This window comes from Eurosta solidaginis, chromosome 1, assembly GCF_040869045.1.
Source record: "Eurosta solidaginis isolate ZX-2024a chromosome 1, ASM4086904v1, whole genome shotgun sequence".
Taxonomy (NCBI): domain Eukaryota; kingdom Metazoa; phylum Arthropoda; class Insecta; order Diptera; family Tephritidae; genus Eurosta; species Eurosta solidaginis.
Window position 1 is genome coordinate 370203237 of NC_090319.1, and position 20071 is coordinate 370223307.

At 36.3% G+C, this 20071-nt stretch overlaps 1 protein-coding gene across 2 annotated transcripts in view; it reads left to right on the forward strand.

Moving 5' to 3' along the window:
• trp (transient receptor potential) overlaps positions 1–20071 on the forward strand; it is a 180520-nt gene that overhangs the window by 140126 nt on the left and 20323 nt on the right. Inside the window, exons 1-4 of one of the 2 annotated variants that reach the window (XM_067762984.1) lie at positions 3493–3718; positions 16399–16620; positions 16674–16914; positions 16976–17118. In XM_067762984.1, the coding sequence (XP_067619085.1) occupies positions 16481–16620; positions 16674–16914; positions 16976–17118 (524 nt within the window). In that variant the 5' untranslated portion in view covers positions 3493–3718; positions 16399–16480. Of the gene's footprint in view, positions 1–3492; positions 3719–16398; positions 16621–16673; positions 16915–16975; positions 17119–20071 lie in introns of those variants that run through there. The other variant, XM_067762985.1, reaches the window with a different exon arrangement.

A 20071-nucleotide genomic window follows, 5' to 3' on the forward strand; every position in this document is an offset into this window, starting at 1 on the left:
TTGGATAAAGAAGCAAACAAGTCTTGCGGTAAATAGGGAAAAGACGAAGTGCTTGCTGTCATCCAAGGAAGAATCGGCGCATTCGCGCCTGGGCAACCACGTTACTATTAACGGATATAAATTCGAGAATGTGAAGGATTTTGCCTATTTGGGAGCCAGTATTAACAGCAAAAATAATGCGAGCTTACAAATCAAACCGACAATTACTCTTACCAACAAGCACTAATTTGGACTAAGTACGCAATTGAAAAGTAAAATCCTCTCTCGATGAACAAAATCACGTTCTACAACTCGCACATCAGAACTGTCGTTTCGGAATCATGGACGGTTTTTTTAGGATTAATGGTCCTGTCAGTGTTGCCGACGGCAAATATCAAAGGTGGTTTATTGATGAGCTGTATGAGCTTTACGCATATGACGATAATTCAACGAATAAAATTCCAAAGGTTTCGCTGTCTAGATTATGTTATGCGAATGGGCGAAAATGTTCCGCACAAGAAAGTAATTCAGTCGACACCAGAGCTTGGAAGCAGAGGAAGGGAAGACCTCCACTGAGTAAGGAGAGGCAGGTGGGGAAAGTCTTTGATGGTAAAGTATGGAAAAAATAAACTAAATAGAGAAATTTGTCACAAAATATTTGAAAAAATACGCACCCGCCTCAACGTGGCTAAAACCAAGGAACAAAAAACACAAGGAAAGCTATCCGTCAGAAAGCTTCAATCACAACAGACTGCCAATGATTTCGCAGCTCGACTCTCACACCTGCTCTCTGAGAGCACAGCTCATCCTGAAGGAATACAGGAGCAATGGGAGCATATCTCCAAAGCACTTCATACTGCCGCCGAGGAAAAAATTGGTTACCGGCGGCCACGATGAAGAATGCCGCGTTGCAACCGAAAGAAAAGACGCTGCCTACAGGGCTACGTTAAAAGCGAGCGCGACAAGAGGAGTGTGTGAACGCTATCGTGAGTTGAAAAGGGAAGCGAGACGCTTTTTCAGGAAGAAAAAAGCAGAAGCAGAAAGGCGTGAGTGCGAGGATCTTGAGCTGCTAGCCACCAGGAATAACGCCCGAAAATTTAACAAAAAAATACGATGACAGACGGAAGGTTTTAAGACCTGGGCAAACTCCTGTAGGAACGAAAATGGCGACCTTGTAACTGATGTCCAGAGAGTGCTTAGATTATGGAGGGAATACTTCTCTGCTCTTCTAAATGGAGGCAGCAATTCACCGCGCAGAGATGAAGAACCCGATCCCGCAATCGATGATGATGGAATATATGTCCCCCCGCCCTATTATGACGAAGTTAGAATAGCAATAACCAGATTGAAAAACAACAAGGCCGTGGGCGCTGATGGATTGCCTGCGGAGCTATTCAAGTACGGCGGCGAGGAGTTGGTAAGGCGCATGCAGCAACTTCTTAGCAAAATATGGGCGGACGAGTACATGCCCGACGGTTGGAATCTAAGTGTTCTTTGCCCAGTCCACAAGAAGGGGGATACTGCAAAATGCACCAACTATCGTGGAATCAGCCTTCTTAATTTCGCATATAAGGTCCTTTTAAGTGTATTGTGCGAAAGATTGAAGCCCACCGTGAACCGGCTGATTGGACCTTATCAGTGCGGCTTCAGACCTCGTAAATCTACCATCGACCAGATTTTCATAATGCGCCAAATCTTGGAAAAACCCGTGGAAAGAGAATCGACACACATCGCCTCTTCGTCGACTTTAAAGCCGCCTTCGACAGCACGAAAAGGAGCTGCCTATATGCCGCTATGTCTGAATTTGGTTTCCCCGCAAAACTTATACGGCTGTGCAAAATAACGTTGAGCAACACTATCAGCTCAGTCAGAATTGGGAAGGACCTCTCCGTGTCGTTCGAAACTAAACGAGGTTTCAGACAGGGTGACCCCCTATCGTGCGATTTCTTTAATTTGATGCTGGAGGAAATTATACTAGCTGCAGAACTTAACCGCACTGGAACAATATACTATAAAAGCGTACAATTACTGGCATATGCTGTTGACATTGATATCATCGGCCTAAACACCCGCGCTGTTAGTTCTGCTTACTCCAAACTGGAAAAAGAAGCGCTAAAGATGGGTTTGATGGTGAATGAGAACAAAACGAAGTACCTGCTGTCATCGAGCAAAGAGTCAGCGCATACGCGCCTTGGCAACCACGCTGCTGTTGGCAGCCGTAATTTCAAAATAGTAAAAGACTTCGTTTATTTGGGAACCAGCATCAAAACTAGCAACAACATCAGCACTGAAATCCAGCGAAGAATCAATCTTGCCAATAAATGCTACTTTGGACTAGGTAGGCAATTGAAAAGTAAAGTCCTCTCTCGGCGACCGAAAATCATACTCTACAAGTCACTTATCATACCCGTCCTGCTATATGGGGCAGAAGCGTGGACCATGACAACAGCAGATGAAGCGGCTTTGGGAGTGTTCGAGAGAAAATTCTTCGAAAGATTTAAGATTTATAGACCTCTACGCGTTGGCGATAGCGACTACCGAAGAAGATTTAATGATGAGCTGTACGAGCTATACGCACACATCAACATAGTCCAGCGAAATAAAACGCAGCGGCTGCGCTGGCTAGGCCATGTTATGCGAATGAATGATGATGCTCCGGCCAAGAAAGTGTTTCTATCGGAACCCGCCTACGGAAGCAGAGGTAGAGGGCGGCCCCCACTCCGTTGGAGGGACCAGGTGCAAAACGATTTAAACTCCCTTGGTGTGACCAATTGGCGCCGGTTGGCGGAGCGAAGGAGCGACTGACGCGCCTTGTTGGACCGTTTAGACGGTTAAGCGCCAATTAAGTAAGTATATTTGAAAAAAAAAAATTTGGTCCTGCACCTGCAAAGGATCTGATATAATATTCTCCACAGTTGTTGTTATGATTCAATAATTCAAACAAATAAAAGACTACACAAAAATATACTTCCTTTTTTTTTTTTTTCCTTTTTTTTTTTTTTTGGAATGCAAACAATAACATACATCGCAAGTATCTTTGTCACCTATCGCCCAAATAGTTTTAGTCATAACAAAAGCATTGATAAGGCTTCCGACACCGTTAACACAGTCAATTTCGCCGGTTTATTTTAGCACACACTTGCTGCACTAGACCTCACGTGCCTGAGACGGGCCCAATTGCTTACAAATTAAATGCTAATCACACTCCACAAAACTAAAACGATAAGAGTCACATGTCTCTGATGCGCATTCTTCTTCTTCAAATTTACTTTGTATTTATATTTTGAATTGAAAAACATTCATTTTACAGCTGTTTTGCAAAATTTTCGTTCAATGCTTTCTACGATTGTTTTGTATTTTATTGTCTGGCTTTGCTTACCACGAAACATTAACTTAGTTTCGATGGAATCGATTGACTTTTTTTTTGTGACTTTTTCAATGACCGACTTTAGTTCCACGCTAATGTAATTAGTAGCATATACCAAGGCGTTAGACCAATTTTCTTGCAGTTCTTCGCGAATTCTTTGACTCTAAACAACAAAATTACGGTATTGAAAGAATGAAAATGAAAGGATTTTGAAAGGATAGCGCTTTGTGTTGTGAACATCTCTTCCAGGATCAAAAGGATCAAAGATCCTGGTGAAGAATTTTTTAAATCAAGATAGTGAGCGTTACTTTCAAGTGCATGAAAACAAATTTTGAATGTCAACTGGAAAAGCAAATGTGTGAAAAATAAAAGGTGAATAAGAAAATGTTACAACGCCATTTATAAGTTCAAGTGACAAAGCTTTTGGCTTATAAAACAGGGAGCTTGAATACATAATTAAAAGTTTAAATACACGAATAAAAAACTATTAGTGATCTGCTGAGTGCTCGTTCAAAATTTTTTAAATCTATTTATATTTCGGTTGACTATTTTAAAAACATTTCTGCGCGAAAGGACCTCTGTAGGACTTTCAAATTTACAAAAATGGTTATGCAGTGTTTTACGAAACTTTTGCTTCGGCCCTAAGATTTAAGGAAAAAAGTGGTGTTTTTGTTTAAGAAAAATGTATCTGTCTTTTGAAAGCATAAGTGCGTTTAAGGGACGTTGTTAAACTTAAAACATCCGTGGACAGTTTTACTAAATAAATTCTGCAACTTTAAATACAACAAAAATTTTTTAATTGTGAAAGCAATTAATCCGGTAATTTTTTTTTTTTTTCCTGTCCAGAATGAAGTATAATGAAGAAAAACAGCGCAAAACGAAACAAAAATGTATGAAAAAAAGCTTAAGAATTTTTTTTGCTTACATAATGCTCCGGACGAATAGAGACAGCCAACACTTGAATACTTGTAGATATATACATATTTCAAATGAGAACAAATCGATATGCTTCTTCTTCCTATTTAGCACTTAGCTGCCTAGTCGGCTATCGCAAATCGTTTTAGTATTTTTTTGTATTCTTACTTAATTAATTGGCGCTTAACTGTTTAAACGGTTATGGCTGTCCAGCAAGCCACGCCAGTTTCTTTTTTATTGGGATAGCTGGCTCCAATTCGTCACACTAGAGGAATCTAAATCGTTTTTTACCTTCCAATGGCGGATCATAACCTTTCATTTGCATAACATGACCTAGCGAACGCGGTCGCTGTGTTTGATTACGCTGTACTATGTTGGTGTCTGCATGAAACTCGTAAAGCTCATCGTTAAATCTTCTTCGGTATTCGTCATCGCCAACGCGTAGAGGTCCACAAATCTTTCGAAGAACTTTCCTCTTTTACACTTCCGTAGCCGCCTTATCGGATATTGTCATGGTTTCCGCAGAAAATAGTAGGACGGGTATCGATAACTTGTATGCATGATCTTCGTTTGCCGAGCAAGGCCTTTACTTTTCAATTACCTTCACAGTCCAAAGTAGCATTTGCTTGCAAGGACGTTTCCTTTCATGATTTGTTGTTGTTGCTTGTAACAAATAGACAACGTCTTTTACTATTTCGAAATTCTAGCTGCCAACAGTAGCATGATTTCCAAGTCGCAAATGCGCCAAGTCTTTGCTTGATGACAGCAGGTTTTTCGTTTTATCCTCATTCACCGACACACCCATCTTGTCCGTTTCTTTTTCCAGTTTGGAGTAAGAAGAACTTACGATGCGTGCTTCGAGGCGGACATTTCTTCTTCTACGAAACTGTGGTGTCGATTGAAACACTTTCTTGGCCACATTCCAATGCCCAGTCAGCGAAGTCTTTGGGTTATACCTGCGACAACTCATAACATTGAATCCTACGAAGAACTTTTCGCACTAACATTCCAAGGGCCATCCACCTTCTCACCACACCGTCCATTATTTCGAGTTATACTTCACGACAGGTATAGTAATCTACTTATAAGCGTGTTGTTTTTTTTTTTTTTTTTGGCGGGATGGCTTTAATTTGCAACCGCCTACTTAGAATGGAGTAGTACTTGTTGGCAAAAATTATTTCCGGTTCATAGTTCCACATAGTTCCAACTCACCCCAATATACCCGCGGTAGGTATACCGATCGTTAAAGGCGGTCAAAATACCATGGTTAACCCATCCATGAGTAAAGTATTTTTACTCGAAAGGGAGCATTGTGGACGCGGCGTATCACCTGCGACTTAACTCAAAAGGATTATATTCCGTAAATGAGTTGTAAAAAGATTATATTCCGTAAAATTAATTTATTTGTTAAAACAGAATGTTCAATTCTTTTATAGATTCTTGAAAAAACTGAAAAACTATTTTACATTTCATTTCAAATACAAAAGGTAATTCAAATATTACTGAATGATATTACATGAACATAAAATACAGTACAAAGAACACAAAGTACAATTTACACCTCTAATATAACTCGCCCCTCCTTAAGATTCGAGTCCCATCGAATCATTTATATTTATGCGTGAAAATTGAAACGCGAAATTTAACATAAAATAAAACAAACTTTCAAATAATTAAATATATTTTAAATCCATATTTTCGATTTGCTCGTGTGTAACATTCAAATAAGAATAACAATTATCAAAATTAAAACCTTCTTTCATTTTATTTAAGAGGTATTATCTTAATATATAAAAACACGTGTCACACAATTGAGGCCAATGGACTCCTAAAGTACTGAACCGATTTTGAATTTGTTTTGCACCCCGTGTATAGTTTGATCTAACTTGAAATACCAGGATAGGTAACTGGATGACTAGGGTCTCGATATATAGGCCAAAACGTGGACCCGGGTATCCCTAGTGTGTGTTTATAGAATATGGATATTAAATGAAATCTGTTGATGAGTGCTTTAGTAGAGGGTAATTTTCATACCCCTGGGTGACTAGGGTCTCGAGATATAGGCCAAAACGTGGACCCGGGTACCCCTAGAGTGTTTTTATAGAATATGGATATCAAATGAAGGCTGTTGATGAGTGCTTTAGTAGAGGGTAATTCTCATACCGCTGGGTGACTAGGGTCTCGAGATATAGGCCAAAACGTGGACCCGGGTACCCCTAGAATGTGTTTATAGAATGTGGATATCAAATGAAAGCTGTTGATGAGTGCTTTAGTAGAGGGTAATTTCCATACCCCTGGGTGACTCGGGTCTCGAGATATAGGCCAAAACGTGGACCCGGGTACCCCTAGAATGTGTTTATAGAATGTGGATATCAAATGAAAGCTGTTGATGAGTGCTTTATTAGAGGGTAATTTTCATACCGCTGGGTGACTAGGGTCTCGAGATATAGGCCAAAACGTGGACCCGGGTATCCCTATAATGTGTTTATAGAATATGGATATCAAATGAAAGCTGTGGGTGAGTGCTTTATCAGAGGGTCATTTTCATACCCCTGGGTGACTAGGGTCTCGAGATATAGGCCAAAACATGGACCAGTGAATGCCTAGACAGTGTTTATACGATATAGATATCAAATGAAAGCTGTTGATGAGTACTTTAGTACAGAGTAATATATTATCCAGAGACGGATTGGGACTGGGATTAGGACTAGGGCTGGGACTGAGACTCGGAATGGGACTGGAATAAAATACATACCACCTTCTGGGACAGGCAATAAGGGATGCAGAAGAATTGAGAGAAGAGAAAAGAGAAAAGAGAGAAGGAGATTGAGAAAGAGATAGAATGAGACGAAGATGGATATAGATGAAGCGAAAAAGACGGAGGGGGGAGTGAATAAAAGGATTAGGAAAAAGTGAAGAGGGGGAGGGGGGGGGGCAGAGTCAGATGGAAAAAGCTTATTAAAATGTATGCAGATTGGCCAAATTTAGGGCAGGATAACGTCTGCCGGGTCTTCTAGTAAAGTATAAATTTTATTATAACAATTGTTTTAATCATACATATAATTTTCCTTGTTTATTTAACCATTCTCAAATTATAATTATTGGGGTTGTATAGATTTTGAAGGTCTTCGAAATCTAGCAACATCAATTTTATTTTTGTTATTGGAATAATACGTTTTAAACCTTTTTGCCGTTTTCTGTCTAATAGCTGTAGGATTTTTCATATAAAGATTCGGTTGATTAAATTCAATATTTATATTTTCTCTTTTGATATTAATTCTATCTATTGTTCTTTTCTTTGTATCTTCTATTCTTGTTTTTATTTCTTCAAAATTTATTTCCTTCTTATTTATGAAATCAATGGGTTTTAAGTTGGTGGTGCTATGAATGTTGTTATTATAAAAATGTATAGCTTTATTTACTAACTCCTCCGAATCATCAATATTTTGACTATGTTTTATTATTCTTATATGTTCAAGTAGTGTTGAAAGCATTCTTTCTATGTCTGAGTTTCCAGTATGAGAATTCGGTGTAGTATAATGGGGTTCTATGTTATTTTCTCTACAAAAAAGTTTTATTAATGTATTTTGGTTTTCCTAAAAATGCTATCCTTCCTTCAATTTTTCTTTTATTTGTCACCATATTTTTATACTCAGTTCAGCAGAGCTCACAGAGTATATTAAGTTTGATTGGATAACGGTTGGTTGTACATATATAAAGGAATCGAGATAGATATAGACTTCCATATATCAAAATAATCAGGATCCAAAAAAAATTTGATTGAGCCATGTCCGTCCGTCCGTCCGTCCGTCCGTCCGTCCGTTAACACGATAACTTGAGTAAATTTTGAGGTATCTTGATGAAATTTGGTATGTAGGTTCCTGAGCACTCATCTCAGATCGCTATTTAAAATGAACGATATCGGACTATAACCACGCCCACTTTTTCGATATCGAAAATTTCGAAAAACCGAAAAAATGCGATAATTCATTGCCAAAGGCGGTTAAAGCGATGAAACTTGGTAGATGAGTTGACGTTATGACGCAGAATAGAAAATTAGTAAGATTTTGGACAATGGGCGTGGCACCGCCCACTTTTACAAGAAGGTAATTTAAAAGTTTTGCAAGCTGTAATTTGGCAGTCGTTGAAGATATCATGATGAAATTTGGCAGGAACGTTACTACTATTACTGTATATGTGCCAAATAAAAATTAGCAAAATTGGATGAAGAACAAGCCCACTTTTTAAAAAAAAATTTTTTTAAATTCAAATTTTAACAAAAAATTTTATATCTTTACTGTATATAAGTAAATTAAGTCAAAATTAAACTCCAGTAATGATATGATGCAACAAAATACAAAAATAAAAGAAAATTTCAAAATGGGCGTGGCTCCGCCCATTTTCATTTAGTGTGTCTAGAATACTTTTAATGCCATAAGTCGAACAAAAATTTACCAATCCTTTTGAAATTTGGTAGGAGCATAGATTCTATGACGTTAACTGTTCTCTGTGAAAATGGGCGAAATCGGTGGAAGCCACGCCCAGTTTTTATACACAGTCCACCGTCTGTCCTTCCGCTCGGCCGTTAACACAATAACTTGAGCAAAAACCGATATATCTTTACTAAACTTAACCCACGTACTTATCTGAACTCACTTTATCTTGGTATGAAAAATGGCCGAAATCCGACCATAACCACGCCCACTTTATCGATATCGAAAATTACGAAAAATTAAAAAAATGCCATAATTCTATACCAAATACGAAAAAAGGGATGAAACATGGTAACTGGATTGGCTTATTGACGCAAAATATAACTTTGGAAAAAACTTTGTAAAATGGGTGTGACACCTACCATATTAAGTAGAAGAAAATGAAAAAGTTCTACAAGGCGAAATCAACAGCCCTTGGAATCTTGGCAGGAATGCTGTTAGTGTTATTGAATATATATATAAATTAGCAGTACCCGACAGATGATTTTCTGGATCACCTGATCCACATTTGGTCGATATCGCGAGAACGCCTTCACATATACATCTAAGGGCCACTCGCTTTTAAAACCCTCATTAATACCTTTAATTTGATATCCATATCGTACAAACACATTCTAGAGTCAACCGTGGCCCACCCTAATGGCGATATCTCGAAAAGGCGTGCACCTATAGACCTAATGCCCACTCCCTCTTAAAATGCTCAGTAACACCTTTCCTTTGATACCCATATCGTACAAACATTCTAGAGTCACCCCTGGCCCACCCTAATGGCGATATCTCGAAAAGGCGTCCACCTATAGACCTAATGCCCACTCCCTCTTAAAATGCTCAGTAACACCTTTCGTTTGATACCCATATCGTACAAACATTCTAGAGTCACCCCTGGCCCACCCTAATGGCGATATCTCGAAAAGGCGTCCACCTATAGACCTAATGCCCACTCCCTCTTAAAATGCTCAGTAACACCTTTCGTTTGATACCCATATCGTACAAACATTCTAGAGTCACCCTTGGTCAACCTTTATGGCGATATCTCGAAAAGGCGTCCACCTATAGAACTGAGGATTACTCCCTTTTAAAATACTCATTACCACCTTTCATTTGATAACCATATCGTACAAACACATTCTAGAGTCACCCTGGCCCACCCTAATGGCGATATCTCGAAAAGGCGCCCACCTATAGACCTAATGCCCACTTTCTCTTAAAATGCTCAGTAACACCTTTCGTTTGATACCCATATCGTACAAACATTCTAGAGTCACCCCTGGCCCACCCTAATGGCGATATCTCGAAAAAGCGTCCACCTATAGACCTAGTGCCCACTCCCTCTTAAAATGCTCAGTAACACCTTTCGTTTGATACCCATATCGTACAAACATTCTAGTCACCCTTGGTGCACCTTTATGGCGATATCTCGAAAAGGCGTCCACCTATAGAACTAAGGATTGCTCCCTTTTAAAATACTCATTACCACCTTTCATTTGATACCCATATCGTACAAACACATTCCAGAGTCACCCCTGGCCCACCCTAATGGCGATATCTCGAAAAGGCGTCCACCTATAGACCTAATGCCCACTCCCTCTTAAAATGCTCAGTAACACCTTTCGTTTGATACCCATATCGTACAAACACATTCTAGAGTCACCCCTGGCCCACCCTAATGGCGACATTTCGAAAAGGCGTCCACCTATAGACCTAATGCCCACTCCCTCTTAAAACGCTCAGTAACACCTTTCATTTGATTCCCATATCGTACAACTAGAGACACCCCTGGTCCACCTTTATGGCGATATCTCGAAACGGCGTCCACCTAGGGAACTAAGGATCACTCCTTTTCAAAATACTCATTAACAGCTTTCATTTGATACCCATATCGTACAAACATATTCTAGAGTTACCCCTGGTCCACCTTTATGGGGATTTCTCGAAAAGGCGTTCACCTATAGAACTAAAGCCCATTCCCTTTTAAAATACTCATTATCACCTTTCATTTGATACCCATATCGTACAAACACATTCTAGAGTCAGCCCTGGTCCACCTTTATGGCGATATCCCTAAATGGCGTCCATCCATAGAACTATGGCCTACTCTCTCTTAAAATACTCTTTAATACCTTCCATTTGATACACATATCATACAACCACATTCCAGGGTTACCCTAGGTTCATTTTCCTACATGGTGATTTTCCTTATTTTGTCTCCATAGCTCTCAACTGAGTATGTAAAGTTCGGTTACACCCGAACTTAGCCTTCCTTACTTGTTATCATTAAGTTTATGTGCAGTCCCTAGTTTCGTAAATTTATTTATTGATGTTCAAAAACAAGTTTTCTGAATTTGAAAAATATCTATATGCACTATTGAAATTGGTTTATCAGGTGTTGTAGAATAATGAAATTTCTTTTAAAGGCTTCCGATCATACTTATTTTCAATACAAATATTACAATTATTGCAATATCTATTTATAAATTTACTTAGTTTAGGATTAAAGTAAATATCTTTCAATTCTTCATAATTTTCCTGCATTCCTCGATGGTTGCCTTTTATATGAATATCGTCAATTTTTCGTACATTTTATAAAATGCAGATCTTTGTTATTACAAAACAATTCAATTAATAACCTTTCAATTTCATTGTACATATTATCACCAATTTCGGAATATATTCCGACCTTTCCTTTTCTAAATTCCCTTCTAAATAAATCTTTTATATAATGAGTATTATTAAAATCATTTTCTGAAACATATACTATTTTATATTTTTTGAAAAACATCTCTTTTTCTTTATTTTTATTTTTAACTATTCTTATTTTCATTTTGTATTTATTGACAATTTTGTTAACTATAAAAAATTTTGCGTTTAAATTTTCTATAGAGTTTTGAATTGAATTCGACGTCAATTGGTTTAACTGAATTCTAATTAAAAAGTCTGCCACCATATTCTCCTTTCCTTTAACATACTCTATATCAAAGTAAAATCCATCTAATAATATTTTCGATCTAATTATTCTAGAGTTAGGATCTTTTAATGAATAAAGCCATTTCAAAGGTTGATGATCTGTTTAAACTAAAAACTTACAACCATAAAGATAAGTGCGGTAATATTTCATTGACCATACAATGACCAGTAATTCTTTCTCTAATGTTGAGTAATTTTTTGTTGAATTTATTTCTTTATAGGTTTTCCTTCCTAGCTTAAAACTGCTCCAATGGCTACATTACTTGCATCTGTTGTTAACACAAAATTTTTATTGAAATCCGGATAAATTAATAAGAGTGGATTAATTAAAATTTTCTTCAATTTTTCAAAAGCTTCTACATACGATTTATCATTGATATCTATTTTGCTATTCTTTTTCAAATATTTTATTATTGAACTAGCTATAAAAGAGTAATTTCAAATGAATTTCCGGTAATATCCGGTTAAACCTAGAAAAGATTTTATATCCCCCGCATTCGTTGGTATTTGCAAATTCTGTATTACACTGATTTTTTTTGAATTTGGCTTAATACCCTTATTCGTTATTATATGCCCAAGAAAAGTAGTTTCTTTTGATAAAAATTTACACTTATTGATTTGAACTTTTAAATTATATTCATTTAGTTTGTTAAATATTTTCTGTAAACTTTCCAAATGTTCAGCTAAAGAAGTTGAAAAAACTAATATATCATCCATATATATTATACAAATTTTATTAATATAATCTGATAAAACATAATTTAACATACGCTGAAAAATTGCAGGTGCATTTTTGAGACCAAAGGGCATTCGAATGAACTCGAAAGTATCCTTTTCTGTCGAAAAATCTGTTCTTTCAATATCGTTTTCCTCCATCAAAACTTGATGAAAGCCTTTTGCAAGGTCCAACGACGAAAAATATTGCGCTTTTCCCAGTTTATCAAACAAGGATTCTATATTTGGAATTGGATATTTATCATCCACTGTAATTTCATTTAACTTTCTAAAATCTATAACTAACCGCCATTTTTGTTTAATATTATTATCTGACTTCTTTTTGACAATCCACAAAGAAGAGTTGTATGGTGACTTACTGGGACGTATTATATTTTGTTTTAGCATATCATTTACCTTCTCTTCTATTTCACTTTTTAAAATCTGAGGATGCCGGTAATTTTTACAATATATTGCTTTTTCAAAAGTGGTTATTTTTTTATGTTTTACGCAGTTCGTTGTTGTTAGGTTTTGACCTTCAATATAAAACGTTTTTTTATTTTTATTTAAAAAATTTTCTAATAATTTCATTTCTTGTTTATTCAAGATTATTCAAATTATTTGGTATTAAATCTTTGAATTTTGTTATATCAAATTTTTCTAAATAATGTATTTCTTCAAAAACAATTTTAAATTCATAAGTAAACAATCTTACCGTAAGAGTATTTTTTTTTTTTTAAGTCTATTATAGCTCCAATTGGCCGTAAAATATTCAATCAAAATCTTTATCCATAAAATTAATAAGTTTAACAGACATATTACTATTATTTTCCTTGAATTCATTTGGTACACTCACTATTACCTCTTCCGTTACAATATTATTTCCTATTAAAGTATCTAATAAAATTGGTTAGGCTAATATTTTCCTTATTCCAATTTTAGAAAAGAAATCATAATCACCTAGAGTTGTAGCAGCACCACAATCAATTAAACATTTTGTTTTTGTGTTGTTAATTGTCATAATCACTATGGGTAATGAAATTTCTGAGGCTGTACACGAAAATTTTCCGTACCATTGTTAAAAGCAACTTCCAATGGTTGTTGAAAATTATTACCATTTCTACCTTCAATTTGTGGATTTGGCTTACAATTTCCAGAATTATAGTTGAAATCCTTCTGTTGCATATTTTTATAAGGGTAGAACTCATATTCATTAGTTTTGTAATTTCCATTTGAGTTATTATTATAGCTTAATTTATTTTGCGTACGGAAATTTGCACTTCGAAAATTGTTAGGGTTTGATATTTTATTAGCATTGTTATTGGTGTTATAACTAAAGCTATTAGGTTTATTTTGAAAATTATTACTTGGAAAACTATATGCATGTTTTTTATTCATTAATTGTATATCTTTTAACAAATTTTTTTCTAGACAAAAAGCGTAGGAAGCTTTTATAAAAGTAATATTATTTTGAATTAATAATGTTTTTATACCAATTGGCAAAAAATTAATATAAATATCAAAAATTAGCCTCTCATTTTTTTCTGGAGTATACGAAATATTAGGCTCTAAACTATACTTTGTATTCATTAAACTTAAAATGTTACATAGTTTATAATTTAATTCTTCAATATTCCTTGCTTCTACGTTTAATGCATCACTTCTTAAATTGTAAAAACTTCCTTTTACTCCAAATTCTTCTTTAAGTTTTCTTATAATGTCTTCCCATGAAGGATTTATTAAGGTTTCTACTGATCTTAACGCCTTACCTTGCAGTCTGTTACTTAAAATTGCTTTTACTGTATCTTGGTAGTCTATTTGCGTCAATTGTAATACCGTTGCGACATCTCTCAAATAATTGGATAAGGTATATTCACTACTCCCATTGAAGGCTGGCAAGCTGCTGGCTTCACGCAAACTCTCTGCTAGTGTCAAAGCCATCTCAAATGATAATTGATGTATATGGTATAGTTTGAGTTTAACAACTGTCTTCAGCTTGTGGATTCAATGATGACAAAACGTTATTTGCAATGTTTTACTGTTAACACCTTATTGAAAACTATAACTAGACTCAATATCGTAACTGTCGTTTTTTTTTTTTATATATACTTTTTTAATCTTTAATTCTTTATTGGCTTTCTTAATTTGGTCAAACAAACTTCTTTCAGATTTTAGATTAAGTCCACTTATTTAAATTTTTATTTTTTGTAAATTATCAATTTCACGATCAAAATTCCTTAAATTTGTCTGTTTTTTTTTTTTTAATTGCTTACTTGTTTATTGTTTGAACTTTTCAAACATTAATGTCCTTTTAAGGATGCACTTATATATTTTTGAAATATTTCTTCTCTCTTAAATTGACCTTTTTTTAACTGATGTTGGTTTTGGGTTCAGATCGGTTTGCAAATTAACCGTCACAGGTTACGTTATCGCACAACGTATCCCATCCTCGTCGCCACTTAACTCAAAAGGATTATATTCCGTAAAGTTAATTTATTTGTTAAAACAGAATGTTCAATTCTTTTATAGATCCTAGAAAAAACTGAAAAACTATTTTACATTTCATTTCAAATACAAAAGGTAATTCAAATATTACTGAATGATATTACATGAACATAAAATACAGTACAAAGAACACAAAGTACAATTTACACCTCTAATATAACTTGCGAGACCCTACTAGGCTCATTAAAAACTGTGATCGCGGGGAGGAAACCCCAGTTGTGACCTGGTACAATGCATCGCGTGTTGCTTGTTTTCAAGTATCATCTCTTGTCTTTGGGCTCGGCCCCTTAATGGGAGAACTGAACTGTGGTTTCACTCTTATTGATTTGCTCTGAATAGACCATAAAGTTTTTCCCTGGGAGAGCATACCAAGAGAATTCGGTCTCTTGCTTGTCGCAAAAACTTCAATCAATGAAAAATTTGCTGAGGGGTAAATGAAAAGATTGACCACATTCTGTAATTGTAACAATCGGTACCGAAACAGAGAAACGGCTGTCTATCGTCAGCTAAAAAAAAATCGATAATTGTACGAGTGCACTAGTTTTCATCTTGTCTTTTGAGATGTTTGAAGCTGCCTTAGGCTACGTTGAGAAAGGATGCTTTCCAAGAATGGTTGGCCACATCCATAATTGTGGCTTGAATCGACGGAAGATGCTTGAGTACTCTGTGTGAATAAGTTGGTGGATAGCAGTGGAAATAGTCAAAGTTATTTAGTGGAATAAATATCGAAGCAAACGTTGTTTGTTGTCCACAATGTATCATATATTGTTGAACGCCTGGGCAGAAAATGTTGGCCACATTTCTAAACTGTGATTAGTATACACACATCTCATATTTAATTAATTTTTTATTTAATTTTTAATTATTTAATTTAATCAGATATTGAGATAACAATAGTCAATGAAAGAGGAATACTGAAACAAGCTCGGAAACCGCGTTGGAGTTGCCGAGCAACCGGGTGCCATTTACCTAGAAATGGAACGGTGGAGTATAGATAAGCCCCCGACGGCACAAAGGCTGGTTGACTTGAACACCCAACTTCAGCGCATTGGTACCAATTTTTTGGGCCGGTGATCAACCGATATTGATCTGTGTTGTAGTATGCCGTGGCGTTGAGTCACTTAAATACAGGTACCCCACGTCAACTTTTACACATTCTCCTCAATGTCTCTTTGTATCCAACTTTGCCCCTCCACAGTGATATGGATATCCATTTGAAAGTAGTTCTGTCATGAGAAGCTTCCAAGCAAATTTCGTCTACCTTAACCATTCGAAGGTGACATAAAATATATATGTGTTTGTAAGCTTTTAGTTCTAGTTCAGCACATGATCGAAATTGATTATGGAACCTTGAATAAACTCGGACTAAGTAATTCTAAAGGAAAAGCCACAACATACAAATTTAACTGAAGCTTGCTTTACTTTTTTGTATTTAATGCTTCTAACATTATCTTAACGCAGGCCTAGATCATTTTCTACTTTAAACACTGCGGCAATTCCGCATCGCAAAGAACTCCCACGGTAAGCGCACTATTACATCAAAATGCCTTCATCAGCTGAAGATGATCCCGAAAAGGGGGAGCCCACCTATAATATTTCAAGTGGGGAGGAGTATATGCTAAATGAGCTTGAGAAGAATTTCATTTTAGCTGCCGAACGTGGTGACATACAGGGTGTTAAAAAGTAAGAAATAGAAGTAAATATATATTTCTGTTATGTCATTACATTCTTTTTAGAATAATCGAAGACAATAAAGATCAACCGGATAAATTCAATATTAATTGTGTGGATCCACTCAATCGTTCTGCACTCATTTCTGCAATTGAAAATGAAAATTACGATTTGATTGTTGTCTTGTTGGAATGTGGCATTGAAGTGGGCGATTCATTGTTGCATGCGATATCGGAAGAATATGTTGAAGCCGTGGAAGAGTTGTTGCAATGGGAGGAGACTCATCATAAAGAAGGGCAACCATATGTAAGTAAAAGTGCGAGTTAGTAAGCAGTGTAATGTATAATTTTAATTTAATTAATTACAGAGTTGGGAAGCTGTTGATCGTTCTAAGTCGACATTCACACCGGATATCACGCCATTAATTTTAGCAGCGCATCGCAATAATTACGAAATACTCAAAATTCTATTGGATCGTGGTGCAACGTTGCCCATGCCGCATGACGTTAAGTGAGTGTAAATAAAAATTTATATTTATGTTTTTTCATGCATATACAAATTTACTTATGAGGCGTTCCGTGTCAGCTCATTTTCTTATTTTCGGTAACTTTTGATTTTCTTGAACAAAAAAAAATATATCCTTGAATCCAGAATCAAATACCGTGTCCGCCATCTATAAAAACCCAGATCCGTTTTTCCATCTGCTCTCCCTAAGTTAGGCCACGCACTAAATCAAAGATAATTTGGTGGAACGCAGAGTTCGGACAACTTCGATCAGCAACAAGAAAATTTTTAGCAAACAGAGCTAAGCATAGCCGACTCAAATAGAGGACTAGAATGCTTAAGGATTCAGCTTTGACCTATAAAAAATCAGGACGGCAAATAAGGTATCGTGGAAACAATACTGTGAGAACCTGAAGACAACAAATAAGGTATCAAGGCTTCGCAAAATACTATATGGGTGAAATTATATGGGTGAAGTCTGATAGTTCATGGACCGTATCCAGTCAAGGAATTTTGGAGGTCTTGATGGGGATACACTCTCCGTGATATACGGATCCGACCAGCATTAATATGCTCATGTACATAATATCTTTTCAAAATGCCTAAGAGATGGTTATATTCTAAACACAAGGAGAAGTTTGCGAGTGGTGTTCATTTCTAATTCACGGTAGCTAATCTAATTGGAGACCGACGACTACAGGTGAATAAACCTCTCCTTCTTTATCCGTCAAACACTGGGGAAACATATTGAAAATCATGTAAGAGATAACGCTAACTACTGCAAGACGAACGCAGCTCAATGCGCCTACCGGAAAGGCTAATCGAATAAAAACGCCCTTTACCAAATAGTCAGTATCATCGAGAATTCGTTGAGCTGAAAAAATACACGTTAACAGGCTTCCTCCACATTCAGGATGTATTCAACAACGCGCAAACGGAGGCCAACGGCAAGGCGCTCAAACGACATGGAACCCAAGACTCTGTAGATGCATTAATCGATTATATGCTCAGAAGTAGGGTCGTCAACGCAACATTGGGAGCTGGCTCAGTATGTAAAATGGCTAACAGAGGCACGCCTCAAGGCGGTGTGCTATCGCCTCTTCCATGGATGTTGATAGTTAATGTTAGTTAATGATCACAGGTAAACTCCTGCCAATGGAAGCGTCGCTCTGGGGCATTTCGCGATCGAGAGGAAAACAAAGGGACGGATAAATCCAATTTAACCAGAACTTCACCTGTTCACAAAAACACAAATATTCCCTCAGTTTACTTTCCGAGACTGAACGGAACAAGGTTAAATCCCTTCCTGAAGCAAAATGTCATGGAATGACCTTCGATTCCAAATAAACCTCTAGAGGTACATTGAGGTGAGATCAAAAAATGCTCTGGCAGCGTACTACAACTGTACAGTGCAGCCTCAGATACCAATTTAATAATCTTTGTCAACAGCCAGGCCACCTTAAAGGCATTAGAATCCAGTATTATAAATTTGTATATTATGCGAAGGTTTCGAGCGTCGCTGGCGTCCTCAAGGCATCTCAATGTAATCCTTTTCTGGGTTCTAAGACACAGCGATAATAAGACGAATGAATTTTTAATTCACATAGGCAGGAAAGGTTACGAAATGACAGAGGTGTGGCGTCATCGTACGAACAGGACTTTTACATAAGATCACCGCTGTGTTATCTCGTGAGTAAAACTGAGGAATATGAGACTAGGGCAATGGACTTGCCATCAACTAATTAGTGTTATTACGGGTCTTAAGGTCATATCTGATTTTGAAAGGAGCTAAATCTACCTTCTCAAGCTAACCAAATCTGCAGTGAGAGTTCAAAAGGATCACCGTTGGATCGACGATGGCGCATACCAACAAACTCACTCTGCAGAAGGTGTCAAGATGAGAAGGAAGAGTTGTCGATTCATCACTTTCTCTGCCGATGTCCACGTCTGCAAACAAGATGAATCAGATTACTTTTGCTGCTATGTAAGTCCATCAAAGAGAGCAAGTGGTTCATTGAGGAGTACTAGAAAGCAGACCTGTTAAATTTGAATTTGCATTAGTAATTAATTAATTAGATGCCTATTTTAATGGCCAATGATTATTTCAATTGTTTTCCGAAAAAAGCAATTACTGATTGATTATCATTAGAAAAAAATCATGATTTTTTTCGATTATTGAAAAAAAATCAGAGAAAAAATCAAAAATAATCAAAAGTAATCATTTTGATTATTTTTTATTTTTTTTTTTTTTTGTATGCAAGCAACAAACGAGAATTTTTCTTTCAACAAAGCGGAAAAATAATCAAAAATAATAAAAAAAATTTTAAAAAATCAAAAAACAAATAAAAATAATTAATTGCTTTTAAAATTTTTTTTTTGATTTTTGATTACTTTTGATTATTCCTAATTTTTTTTTTTCAATAATCGTAAAAAATCATGATTATTTTTTAATCAATTGAAAAATAATCATTAAAAATAGAAAATAATGGCAAGTAATCATTAAATGACGTTTAAAAAAAATAATCAATGGAACAGCTAATCGTTACCAATCATTATTTAACAGGTCTGCTAGAAATTAGTCTAGTTGGACGAATGTGCCGCCACCCGGCACTCACTTTCAGCATTTACAATGGACGAAATTGTCTCCCTGTGGAAGTGTGGCAAATACCCATGCACGCTCTTTTAACCTAACATAACCTAACCTTACTTAACATCGGAAATGCTCGGTATGCACCTTAGAATGTGGGGAGTGTTCTCGTCTAGCATACCCTTTATCCCAAGTACAATTACAGGAAAAGGTACACAATTTCTTGATTTGGCATGAACGACCCACATCAGTTACACACATCACTAAGCTTACATTTAACAAGAGTTTATTAGCATTACAATGCCGTTACTCGTAAATAGCTGCAACTTCTCTAATGACAATACCTATATACACAGATTGTTAAGTTGTTGG